Source organism: Colossoma macropomum, unplaced genomic scaffold (assembly GCF_904425465.1).
Source record: "Colossoma macropomum unplaced genomic scaffold, Colossoma_macropomum, whole genome shotgun sequence".
Lineage (NCBI taxonomy): Eukaryota > Metazoa > Chordata > Actinopteri > Characiformes > Serrasalmidae > Colossoma > Colossoma macropomum.
In genome coordinates, this window is record NW_023495014.1 from 809,295 (window position 1) to 823,089 (window position 13,795).

At 38.6% G+C, this 13,795-nt stretch overlaps 1 protein-coding gene across 5 annotated transcripts in view; it reads right to left on the minus strand.

Moving 5' to 3' along the window:
• Positions 1–13,795, minus strand: part of LOC118800927 (R3H domain-containing protein 1) — a 73,271-nt gene that overhangs the window by 44,611 nt on the left and 14,865 nt on the right. For all 5 annotated transcript variants that reach the window (XM_036561102.1, XM_036561098.1, XM_036561100.1 and 2 more), the window contains exons 2-4: positions 10,646–10,813; positions 9,033–9,273; positions 1,201–1,239 (exon numbers count right to left, since the gene is read on the minus strand). In XM_036561102.1, coding sequence (XP_036416995.1) covers positions 1,201–1,239; positions 9,033–9,245 — 252 coding nt within the window. In that variant the 5' untranslated portion in view covers positions 9,246–9,273; positions 10,646–10,813. The remainder of the gene's footprint in view (positions 1–1,200; positions 1,240–9,032; positions 9,274–10,645; positions 10,814–13,795) is intronic.

A 13,795-nucleotide genomic window follows, 5' to 3' on the forward strand; every position in this document is an offset into this window, starting at 1 on the left:
CACACGCACAACATGCTTTCATCCAAGACACACACTAATAATGCAAAATGACAGGCCAAGCGAATACTGTCAGTGAGATCTTTTCCTGAAAAGTATGCTTCGTTACAGAAAACCCCCCAAAAGCATTTTACTGTTTGCGTTCATTATGCCACCATTAAAATGCACTTATGAAGGTAATTCACCAAATCATTGCTTTTCTTTTTTTTGTTAATACTCGAGGATGTTTTCCACCAAGTGCTGCAGGCCTCTCCTCCTCTCTTTTAAAATGTGTGCTGTGGCATTCTTTAGTCTAACAGCACTTCTAAAGCCCACAGCAATTCAAAGTTTAGTGTTTTCTTGACCACAGCACACATGGTCCTGCTGAAGAAATGCTTCAAGCTGTTGTAGCAGAGAAAAACAGCTAGTTCTGGCTTCAAGTACCAAGAGTGGACAACTTCTGGGCAAAAGGGTAAAAGCAATGGCTCAGAGAAAAGTTAGAAAACCTTCCTCTCACCTGAAACGTACTGGACCAGCCAAGACCTCTTTAGCTCTGAACTACAGCTACAAGGCTAATGGCAATTTATGACCACTAATTAGCATTACTCAAGATGCATACCCAAATCACCACATACTTGCCTCAATGTCTGTATGACATGCTGTTATCTATATATACACAGACATTTTGCATTAATATGTGGATAAAAATGCCATATTTACAATGTAAATATGGTACTGTTCTTGAAATTTTAGTGCAAAAATATATTTATTTGCTGAATAACACCAGCTTTAAATCTCAAATTCAGCAAATAAACAGTAATTGCTTATTAAATGCACTTCGTAGATGATGTCATTTGACCAGAGGCGCTAAAACTTTTGCATATGACCGTAACAGCTTGATACTGTTTCATGCAAGTGATGTAGGCATGAAGTTTGTATGGGAATAAGCTTCTGCTACTCATTAGCTATGTAAGCCATGACGCTCCAGTGCAAAATTAAAGAAGCAAACTTCAGACACCAAACATGGCAGACTGACTACATTGGGTTTTGGGGGGTGGGGGTGTTGGGGGGGCAAGACTGTGGAACTGTGCAACCCCCTTGATCCTAACCCGCACAGTGAAAACTGGCCTTGGATCAGCAGACAAATGGAAATTGTCAATGGTGGAATGGCGCCCCACCGGGCATGCAGTCATGCTGAAGATGATATACGATATGATACAGTACCTTAGAACGTCTCATCAGCTGTCCTGCGGAGTGGGCTGGCTGCAGGACGGAAAGCAGTGACACAGAAAGAAGCAGTGAAGTACTGTTTTATCGTAAAGGTAACAGACGCAGCATCAGGACAGTGCGAGAACTATACCGGTTTAAAGGAAAACAGTGGTGTAACCTTGTCACTTGCATTTTATCATGCTATGAACACAGAAGACCAAAAATGCAAAACTAAACATGGATCTTGCCTCAAGAAATAACTGAACATGAACCTAAATATTGCGAATATTGCTTGCCAATGGAAAATAAGTATAAAGCGCATACATAAACCAGACAAATGAGAAATAGTAACCTGCATTTTTATAGCAGGGTTTCTCAGCTAGTGTTTCACCTGCTGGTGGAGGTAAAAGAAACAAAAAGGGAAGGGGGGGGGTGGAAGATGATATTAGTGGTTGATATTATTTTTCCCTGCACAGTGACGGCATGGTGACATCTAAACTCAGATGTTTTTGAGGTCAGGAAAATCATTACATTATGATCAAAGATTATGGGAATGGCAATTATTTTGCCATTTTAAAATGGCATATGAGTTATGTGGTGCAGCCTTAAGCACAATTAGACTTTTTGTTAAAATTCAAAGAAGTAGCGTTATTGAGTCAGGAGAAAAAATAATGCTAAAATATAGTTTTTGTGCGCTGATTTATGATGCTGTTTTAGGGCCAGTGTTAAAAAAAAATAAAAATAGCAGACATTGAGAAGAAAAGTCATAATATTTTGAGAACAAAATCGTGGAATTACGACATTAAAAGTGGCATTCATAATAGGAAAGGTCGCAATATTGTGGCCAAAGGGTTTGCAAAAGGAAGGCAGCAGCAACCTCCTCATGTTAAAATGAGGGACGTTGAGGAGCTGGTAGAGTTATACTTTCGTATCGACTTCACCCATAAAGAAATACTAAGTCTCCCTGTCTCTCCTGGCACATCAGCACCAGACTGTTATTAGTATAAGAAACGGCTGAAACGGTTGTGCAAGAAACTGTGTTTATTTAGAAGAAAGAACCAGACGGACTCTTAGGAAAATGTCCATTTTGTTGAAGGAGAATTCGCAGGCAAGGTCGTCTACATATGGCTATCGGTCATTACATCTCCGCGCCATTTGAAGAGGGCATGAAGTTTCACAGAAGACAATGAGAACGATAATAAAAATGACTGATCCCAAAGGAGCACAACTCCGAGACGCTCAGCGTCTTCATCGTCGCCAGTACAGCAACCGAGGCCCCAATGTGTTATGGCAGCCCCCCCTACAAGTAGCCTACTTTATCCTCCAAATATTGCGAGTTTATTCTTGTAACTTTACGACTTTATACTTGAAATAATACTGCTTACTCTATAAAGCCTCAAATAGTAATTTAAATGTCAATGGCATCGGGTTAGATTTTGAGTTTTTTGGATCGTGTCACATCTTTACAAACAGCGTAAACAATTTAAAGATTTACACAACAGCGCATTATATAATAGCATGACACGCAGCGTCAAAAGAAATCCAGGCTCGATGTTTAGGTCTCAAATGCAATACCAACATTATTTTGATGAGGATATGATGACAAAAATAGACAATTAACCTACATTATTGGAAGACATGTGCACCAAGTTTTGACCAAGTTCTCTTTGAATGTTTTTTTCAACACACACACACACACACACACACACACACACACACACAATCATAGGAATTATTCACTTGGGGAAGGGTTCCGAAGCACAACCAACGCCAGAGAAATGTTCTTCACATTCTACATATAGCTGCTGAGGGGACAAAACCTTGTATCTCCATCTTTGTCATTTATTTTTTCACTTTTTGACACCATTTGAAAAAGGCAGCTGCCCTTTATTTTGTGTCAAAATCTCATGATAAATGGACAGAAATGGTCCAAAATCACTTTTACTTCCATTAAAAGTTAAGAACGTTTTTCCTTGTCCTGTAAAGTTTTGTTCTGACAGCAGTGATGTGTTCTATGCATTTCCACCAAAGAGGTCTCCACACAACCCAAAAATCTTACACAGTCTAGCTTTAATAAGACCAGACATACATGAACTAGATAGGTAAAAATCTTGTTAAATGTAAATTTAGGTTGACCTCAAAGGAAAGAACAACAAAGAATCAGTTGCAAAAAGAGGGGAGGATCTCAGTAATTTGGAATTGGCTTTTTTGTTATAGTGATCTTAACCACCAAACAATACAAAGTTGTGTTTCTGCAGCAGCCTTTTGGCTCCTACCTGAAACCCCTATAACGTAGCCAAGTTAAAGTGATAGTACACTGTGATATCATTATTGTCCAGATAGCAGAAAATATTGTGAAATAAATTTTAGCTCATCATCCTCCACTACTTCGAAGACCTCAGCTTTCAGTCCATCGCGATCTACAACAGAGCTCCAAAAGTGGGCTTTGGCACCCCCATACTATTATAATGTAATCTACCGCAGGGCACAAGGAGCACAACATAACACAAAATTTGACCATTTCACACTGCCACCCTGCAAATCTCACAAGTAAACTATGCTTTGACATAACATGCCTGCAGTACCATAGCTGTATCCAACAGCCCTATTCCATAGTTCAGCTTCCATCCTCCCTGCAGGAAATCAGAGAAGGGCAGAAGGTTTTCCGGCAGCCTGTTTCATTATGTTCGCTGGGTTAACCCAGGACTCCAGCTCTGTAAAGCAGCCTGCAGGGGTCAGCGGTTAGTGCTGCTAGGGTCAAGCTCTGGATCAGACAGCTCAGCGCCTCAGTATGGTGTTCTCCGCTTCCAATACTGGAAGCAATGCACAGTTCAGTAGCGCCAAGCGCGCATTTCTGAGATTTTTTTTCTGTTTGATACACCTGTTCGGCACATGAAGGTCTGGACGATATTTCTAAAAAGGACACAACCTGCTTATTTTGGTAGATAAAGAATATATCATCAATATTATATTTAATAGCCTATAATGTAAGTTTCAGCTAATAGCACATCAGTGATTAGAGTGGTCTGCCATGAGTATTTCCAGGCATTTTCAGAACATTCTTGAGCATCTTTAGGCCAACATGGCTAATGTTAGCACTGCAGTTTTGTTTAAGGCTACCATAACTTACAGCCTAACTTCAGAGTGTTTTCTAGCTAAAGTTTCCACTCTCAAAGACGCAGTGTGTAGTGTTACTTCATCATGGCAAATTCTTTTGTTTTGAGTTCAATAATTTGTTTTTTTTAAGCAGTTTCTTAGCATGAATAATACATTTTTTTAATACTAAGAAATAATATTACTATATCAATATTATATGAAGTTTAAGTAGTTCAATTTAAAAAAATGTTAATTTTAAAGCTTAGTAGTTTTTAAAAACAACATCAGATTGGTATCAGCTCATATTCAAGGTTTCAAAATAAATAAAGGAAACAAGAAAAAGTGGTATTGTGCCACCTCTAACTGCACAGAAACGTGTCTTTTCATGAGCTTAAATCACAGTGGAGAGCCCTTACTTTCTGTTGTCAGGCAGTAATAAGCCCTTACTACGTTTTGTCAGGAATTCAGCAATTACACAAGAATGTTTGTAGACCTATCCCAATCGTTACATGCAACTAGCAAGCACAATAATGAAGGCATGTTTCTGCCTTGTGGGTCATCTTTGTGTGTGAGAGTGATACAACCTACTTGCTGTAATACAACCGCATCAGTGACAGGAGGAGTGCAACATGGGTCCATCAGTGAAGCAGCTAATTGGGCAATCGAGATAGATAGACAGAGAGAGAGGGGGGGAGAGAGAGAGAGAGCATGAGAGAGGGGGGGAGAGACATATGAAGTCAGCAACACTACGCCTGACTGCACCTGGCTCTCTTCCTCTACAACGGCGCCAGCGGCAGATGGTGGCAAAGTCACCCCCCTTTCCCCCTCCAACTCCCCCACCCCATCGCACACACCTCTGACGATCCCATCTCGTGACTTGGAGTGACACTGACACACACACAAACACACATGCTCCATGCCCCCATGTCGTCCCTCGGGGTGGAAGACACACACAGGAAGTTTGCAGATAAGCCTGCAGGATTTCAGCTCGAGATTATCCGGCCTGTCTCTCGACCCTGACCACAGCCAATCATGTGGCAACCTGGCCAGGATTTGGCCGCTGTTGGCTCCCTCCACTTCTCTCTCTCATCAGAGGCTGGGAACGGGGGTTAATCAGCACTCTGATTGATCTAATTGCTGGATGTTATGGAATCGTTTCTCTGACTCTTGTAGGGCTGCAAAAATTACTATTTTCATAATTGATCAGTTGGTCCATTTTGACATTGATTAGCTGGGAAATTAAAAACCTGTATATATCAGACTGGCAATAACGTTTCTTTATTTTTCCGTCATTAAAAAACACCTACGCTTTCTTCTAGGGGTGTAACAATGCGTAAATTTCACTCTACAACATACAATTATGTTTTTGCATCACAATATGATGCATTAAACTGAATTATTATATTCCCAAAACTTTTTTTTTGGTAATTTCCTGTGCTCTGTCTCAGAGAGAATGGTGTTTATTGAAGAGATAACTGGCACAATTCATTTTCTTATAAGGCATAACAAATGAATAAAAAAAGGAATATGATCAAAAGTGCAATATCTATATAAAAGTGAAACTATAAAAAAGTGGACTATAAGGCTCAAAATATCCCAACATTAAATGAACTAAGCATTTCATTTAAAAGTTCATTTACAATTTGAGCATGCATTTGTATATAAAGTGTGTCTCCCACCTTCTGGCTGAAATGAGTGTGGGAGAGGATTTTTTAACATGCTAAATCAGTCCCAGCAAACTGTGCAATCCACAATCGAATAGAGGAGCAAACTGCTAGCTAACAACATCCACTCAGAGCAAGTTATTTGTTTCAGCTGTTCAAAATCAATACTTAGCAGCTGTTTAAATTCTGTAGGGAGAAGTAGCTGCTAAGGATGGCTTTCTATTCACCAGCTTCTTATTAAAATTGTCCGTTCCACCTTCAATGCAGCATCAGTCACACGAACTGCTGCTCCATTTAAGGTAGAAAGTGAAATTCCAATAAAAAGCTGGCTAACTTTAGCTTTGCACATTAGGAAGATGTCTTCACAAATGAGCTATCATCTCTGAGGTATTAACTCGGGTATCTGATCCTGGCATTAAGCCATGTCAGCACTCTGTCACTGTTCAATCTGAACTCTTCACACATCATTATTGTACTCGACTTAGAAACTGCACCATTTCAAACTGCTTGGCTCAACTGCTGCACGGTGGAGTTTTTTGCGATTGCCTTTAACGCAAGGACTATCATGAACTGTGTTCAACAGATTTAAAGTAACCATTCCCACTTTCATGCATTTTACTGATGGCTGAACTGCTGAATGACCACTTTATTTACAGATCATTTGTAACAGACATGCCCAATTTGCCCTCATGCACGTTTCTAAAGTGAGACAACAAAATAAAAGTATTCAGCAGATCCGGAGCCAATGTTTATTCGCGCAGGTAGAGTTTGGGGTCGAGCAGGGGATGCTCTGCCCCCTCTACTGGTGAGAGCTTAAGTACTGTTGTAGTGTTAAAATTACACAAATGTTTTAGATATAGTGTTTGATCATGTAGTGTGATCAATTTCATAAAACACTAGCTGTTTGGGAAGTAATATTGCAGTATATGAGCTCGTACTGTAATAGGTAAGTGCTATGCTTTGTATTTTAGGGAGGTAATTACTTACTGTATCAGTAGTAAACAAAAGTCTAAACGGAACACAGCCACAGCACTTGTAAATAGTGTATGCATCGAAAATAAGTACATGCACTTTAGTACAAGCATTACTTGCAAATGCTTTGCATTTCTTTGCTTGCATTATCATTGTTACTTTCTATGAATACTGTTATTGTTATTACTGATGTTAAAAGTAATTTAGACTACATATATTTAACCACAAATCAGGCTGTTAAAATAGTATGCTTAAATTTACATGCATTTCTACCTGACATGTTTTTGATCGTACAGTTTTGGCAAAGATTAAGCTGATCAATAACAAAACTTGCAGCAACATTTGAATGTGCTCATTTTATGTTAAGATTAAACTCTAAGATTAAACTCTACGCAACTTTAAATAAATAAATATATATATATATATATATATATATATAGACTTAAACCCTCACATTAAATACAACCTAGCTTGGTAATGCTTTTCAACTGTTTGAGGCCATCAATGCTGAGCAAACCGGTACTGACTCTTCTTTCTGCAAAAGGCCATCTGCAAGTTTACTCACAAGATTCCAAAATTTAAAGAAGTCAAAGCGAAAAGCTATCCCATACCAAGTTACTTCATCTATTTATTTAATTCTAGCTAATTTACTGACTAATGATTTGTTGTTAAAACCATTAAAAGCTTAATGTTTTGCCATTTTGGGCTTGGCCCATTTTTTGCCCTGGAGTTTATAAATATATTTATAAATATGCAAATCGGAAGCCTTCAGAGCATTCAGCTTTAGATAAGCACAAAAACAAACTCTGACTTATGCTCCAACTTGTCATTTTACATGCATTTTACATGCATACACCATATCTGTCATTTATTTTTTGTTTGATTTTTTAAAGGATGTATTTGAGCCAGACAGGTGGGTCCTGACTGAAATGACTGCTGTGAGAATGTGTCTGTGTAGGAGACAAAAAGAACCTCAGGCAAATTAGGTATGTTGGCTGATTTCTCCATTATCCGCTCATTAGGAGCAATTAATTAGTTTCACTGCTTGGCCTCAATCCTACTTCATAATAGCTTTAAACTATATTTCCCATCATGCACCTTCTTTCATCACACTATCTTGCTCAAATAGCTTTTTTTTTTCCAGAACTATATGAAAGTTTTGTTTGATACATGTAACAGATTTTTCCTGTTCCTGTAGGCAACATACTTTAAAGCCATTTCTTGACAAATGTACACTGAACATTTGTACATTAAACAAATTTTAGGAGCAATTAATTAGTTTCACTGCTTGGCCTCAATCCTACTTCATAATAGCTTTAAACTATATTTCCCATCATGCACCTTCTTTCATCACACTATCTTGCTCAAATAGCTTTTTTTTTCCAGAACTATATGAAAGTTTTGTTTGATACATGTAACAGATTTTTCCTGTTCCTGTAGGCAACATACTTTAAAGCCATTTCTTGACAAATGTACACTGAACATTTGTACATTAAACAAATTTTAGCTTGTACAGTCAAAGTTTGGGAATAACACTTAAAATGTGGCCTGTGCAAAAGCCACATTTAATATTTTAGGTTTTATTTTATTACAATATTTTAAAATCAGCAAATTAACATAAATACATATAACAACATTCATGTATACTGCTAATCTTAATCAGTCTTAATTAGTCTTAATTCTTAATTTTACATGACCAACATCTTTATGCGTTCGCCTGTGTGTTTAAGACTGATATATGTAAACAGTCTCTGTTCCAATTGGCTGACCTGTACTGTGCCTCAATCGAGAAGCACTCTGGGCTGAAACACGCCTTATAACGTCAGTGTGAGTGGGCGGGGCTAAACTACTGTTGGCTTAACAGGCAGATATATGTATGTATATGAGTTGCTTCTTGTGACAGAAACAACTGAGTTCACTGGAGAATGAAGAGTACGGTTTGAAAATGGTTTTCCAAGATATGAGGCCTTTAACTTCTCTGTAGAGGAGGTGTACTTATTTTCAATTACTGAGAAAATCAACACAACGTTTAATCTGACAGGGCTGCTCAAACTGTTACAGACAACTGTACAATCCTAATATACCCAGGCACACACAAATCTTACGATCACTCACCTGCGTTTGGTTATTGATGTCGGAGGAGCAGCTCTGTTCTTTCACACACTCGCTGGGTGCGTGCTCGTCGTGGTGGGTGTGTGTGGCGTTGTTTTCGTGCGCATGTTGGGGGCTGTGCGGTTTGGGCGGGGCGTCAGGGTGAGGGCTGTCACTCTCAAAGACTTTCATCCTGTCACAGCTTCTCTCCGCAAACACAGCCTCAGTCATTCTCATCAGAGCTAACGCCTAACACACAAGCACACTGCAGACAGAGGGAGGGAGAGATGATGTCAGAGATATGAATTCAGAAGATGGAGCAATAAAAAAAAAGAAAGAAAGAAAAAAAACAAAAAAACACAAAGATATAAAGAAGTATGACTTTTTTTGTATTACTTTCCAAGAAATTTCAATCCAAGACACAAAGACACAGTGGTATTGATGTTAGAATCAATTGTAATAAATCAACAATAAAACGTTAATTTGGTCAATAATAACATTCTCAGACGATTTTCAGACATCCCAATAAATAAATACAAACATCCAAACAATCAAATAAATAAGGGATGCACTAATATGGGAATACTGTGGGCCGATGTGTGATATTTTTCCTTGGAAATATCTGTTGAAACGTCTACAGCTATACGCATAACTTTGAACACCACAGCTCATATTATCTGCAATGCTAAGTGCAAATAGGTTTGTCTCATTTTTCACTTATTTGCTGAGTTTAACATATTGGAAAAAAAATGCCGTGTTTTTCTTTGTATGCTAAATTCAGCAAGTAAACAGAAATTGTGCTTTAACGTGTGTACTTATTTACACTTAGATAATCAAAAAACAAAGAATTTCACCAGGGTTGCCCATACGACTGCACATACATTCTGCATTTAGAAAATGTAGAAATTAGAACATCTAAGTGCATGACTATCACAGAGTAATATATTGTTTACTGCAGAGTTAAAAATATATTGGAATTAATAAAATTACAATAAACAAAGTACAATAAATATGGCATCAAAGAACAGTCTGAAATATCTGTCAGAGCTAAACATCTGTCCATTACAGGCAGTTTTTAAGCTATTCTCTGCAGACACAGACAACTTCAGTATAATCGTGCATCCCTGAAGTACGTCAGTAAATAAACTGAGGTGTACTGTATTTATTCTACGTTATGTTCTACTGCTATTTAAACAGTTCTTCTAGACACACTGACGTATTCAATACATTCAGTGTGTGTGTATATATATATATATATATATATCGTCGCTGTCCAATGAAAACCATGTATCTCCATTTTTGTTGATTTTTAGTTTTCTACATCATTTCAACACAGCCGTCCTTCACTTTGTGTAAAAAATTCATGATGAATGGACCAATAGAAACGCTCTAAAATCACTTGGAACAAAATCTCTTTACACTGACTTACACTGAAAGGTAAGAGTGTTTTTGCCCTCTCCTGTAAAGTTCATATTATGGAGATACTTGTTTTTCATTGGACAGCAACAATATATATTTTTTTAAAATCCTGGTGAAATATGAGATTTCATGATGTTTTGAATTGTTCTGAGTTGTTGTGAGGTCAGACTGGAATAGAAGAGAATGTCCGAGTGAGGCATAGAAGGTGTGCTGTTTACCGGCTGTGTCAAGCGGTGGGATGGTAACTCGGGGGGGTGAAGGACTCTGGGGCGCGGGACACTCGGAGGACGCTTCGATGACGACAGGCTGCAGTCCCATGACTCCTTCACCAGCGCTGGGGTCGGGTCACCCAACCACGACCCGCACTCCGCATCGCCCTCACACACCTGACACGCACACAGACAGGGACAGGGGGCAGGGGGCAGAGACAGCTGTCATTTGAGGTCACTCCAATGGGGGATTCAGTGACGTCGGACAAGGACAAGTTTTTTTTTTTGTGTGTGTGTGTGTGTGTGTGTGTGTGTGTGTGCATACGTGCTTGTGTGTTCGAGACATTAAAATGAATGAAAGGTTTTGGCATCTTTTGGGAGGAAGTTGCAAAATCCCCCTCCTCCCTTCCCTTTCTGCAAACTGACAAAATCTGAGATGAAGACCAAAGTGCTGCTTGCATGAATATGAATGTAGGAATATGGATATCAGTAATAAGAGAGAGGAGCACAGAGAGAGGACGTCAAAACAAGAGAATCAAATTAAATCACTGCCCTGCATTAGAATGTAGTGTGAGAAAAATGTTACTGCAATAGAGAGAGAGAGAGAGAGAGAGAGAGAGAGAGAGAGAGAGAGAGAGAACAAAAGGGAGAAACAGACAATCCAACAGATAGCACAGAGACACCGTCTTAGTGTGCAGAGATAGGGAGGGAGGGACAAATAGGAGAGATAGAAAAAAATATACAGAAAGAAAGAAAAAAATGAAAGGAGAGAAAGAAATAAAGAGAGAAAAAGAGAGAAGGTGAGAAAAAATATATAGAGCATGAGAGAAAGAGACGAGAGGACAGAAAGAAAGAGATGAAAATGGAGAGCAAGAGAAAGAACAGACAGGGGAGAGAAAAAATGATAGAGAAAATATATAGAGAATGTGTGTGTGTGTGTGAGAGAGAGAGAGAGAGAGAGAGAGAGAGAGAGAGAGAGAGAGAGAGAAATAAAAAGAAAAAAGAAATGAAGCAAGTAGAAAGAGAGAAAGAGGGGAGAGAAAGAAAAAATTTAGACATGAGAGAGAGAGAGAGAGAGAGAGAGAGAGAGAGAGAAAATGAGAAATGAGAGACAGAAAAAAAAAAGAAAGACAGAAAGATAGGAGAAAAGAAAGGAGAGATGGACAGAAAGAAAAAGAGAAGAGAAAGAAAAAGAAATGAGAGAGAAAGAGACAAGGATGGATTAATCCAAGAGATAGAGATAAAATGTAGAGGTATATAGAGGAAGAGAGAGACATGGATAGACAGACGGAAAGAAAAAAAAAAAGAAAGACAGAAAATGATAAGGACAGCTAGAGAAAGAGAGATTGGCATATTGCTGCCTCTGGCAGGGCATCACTACCCCCCCACCCACCCACCCGATGCCCACCAGCTTCAGCTCTCTCCAAGCTGGCACCACCAACTTGGCAACCCGCAGCCCTGGCACCGTCCTCAGAGAGGAGGTCAAGTGGACTCAACCCGGCTCTATAATCCAGTCAACAATACCACACACACACACACACACCTCAGTATAGGGGGCAGTAACACAATCGCGCTGCCCAATACATCTCGCCTCTGTCCGAATTAAAAGGTAACTTCACAGAAGAAGGAAAAACATCCTTAACTTAATGGAGGTCAATGGAACAAGATCTCGTTCTAAGGCCTAAGTCCAGACCAAGGTTCATGCTTTTGTTACGCTCAATACATCTAAACCGGTTAGTTTTGGTTTCGCACTGCAATATAGCAAGCACACTAAAAACCTCGCATGACACACCTACATCCTGTCATCACAACCTACATGGGCTGCGTCAATTCATGGGAGACCTTTTCCGTTTGAATGGAGAAAAAAAGAAACATCCTCTCTCACCCTCTCAGAAAATAGAGTAGAAGCTGCAAGTGTTTTTTTACACTGCAAAAGAACCGAACCATGGTTCAGATTGATCCAGACCATGACCACCTCTGTTGGTCAGACCAGATTTTGGTCCTTTGGTGCAAGGCACCTTTTTGGATTCGGACCAAACAATCTAGGTGTGGATTGGTCCACTCATCGTGAAATGTTGATATGATGTTAAGGCCAGCTGGCTGTTTGAAATAATTTGAAAAATGACAGAAATGATGATACAAAGTTTTGTTCTGACAGCAATGCATTTAGTCATTATCATGATACTAGCCTCTGCAATACTGATGTCACAGAAGACTGCAATATGCAAATGAGTTCTCTGACTAATCACTATTTTTTGGTGTGTTGTGAGCTTGTGACCAAGCACACGATTCATATGAGCTTTGTTGCAACAAAAAAAATCTTTTACTTACTCACAAATATGCTCCTAATCTATATAGTTTAGATATGTTTTTTCTTCTACCAGTGCTGTCATGCATACACAGGTCCAAACACACGGAGCAGCAACCGCATCACACATGGCAAATTATTATTTTTATTGTTTTGTTTTTTAATTTATAAAATACAGTCAGCACACTATACTTGTCAATACACTTATATGTTCTCTAAACATTTATTTTGAGAAAGAACAATTATGATTGAGTAGTCAGTTACAGTTCACTCATATTCAAAGAATCAATGTATGACTGAATGCTTTACAGTTACTGAGCTTAAAGCCTAATTTCCATAAACTGCTATAGCACTGTGTAAGAACAGTGTTATTAGGTCCTTAAACCAAAACTATGTACTGTTTGGACTGAGAAGGTGTACAGAGAAGCCCACACAGATTTGCTACTGAAGAATGCAATAGGATATCTGTGAACATCCAGTATGGGGCGCTAGTTTTACTCGTTGATAACACAGCAAACTGGGAACACCACCAGTGGAAACAATACCATATTTCACCGAAATCATCCAAATTAATATGAGTTTGCAGAAAAACCTACCAAGAGATCGTGTCAGTAAAGCCCATTATGACTAGATGCTAGAGTTAGATGTTCGTTAGTAATTCTTCATGTGGTAACAAGCAAGTAAACTAGTTTTATTCAACGCAAAAAAATACTTTGAGTTATTTAAACATGAGAAACAAAATTAGTTTATGTACTTGTTACCACAGCCCTAAAAATATGTAATTTTACTAATATACATATTTTCATAAACAATTAATACTACTCAATCATCATAATAATAATAATAATAAT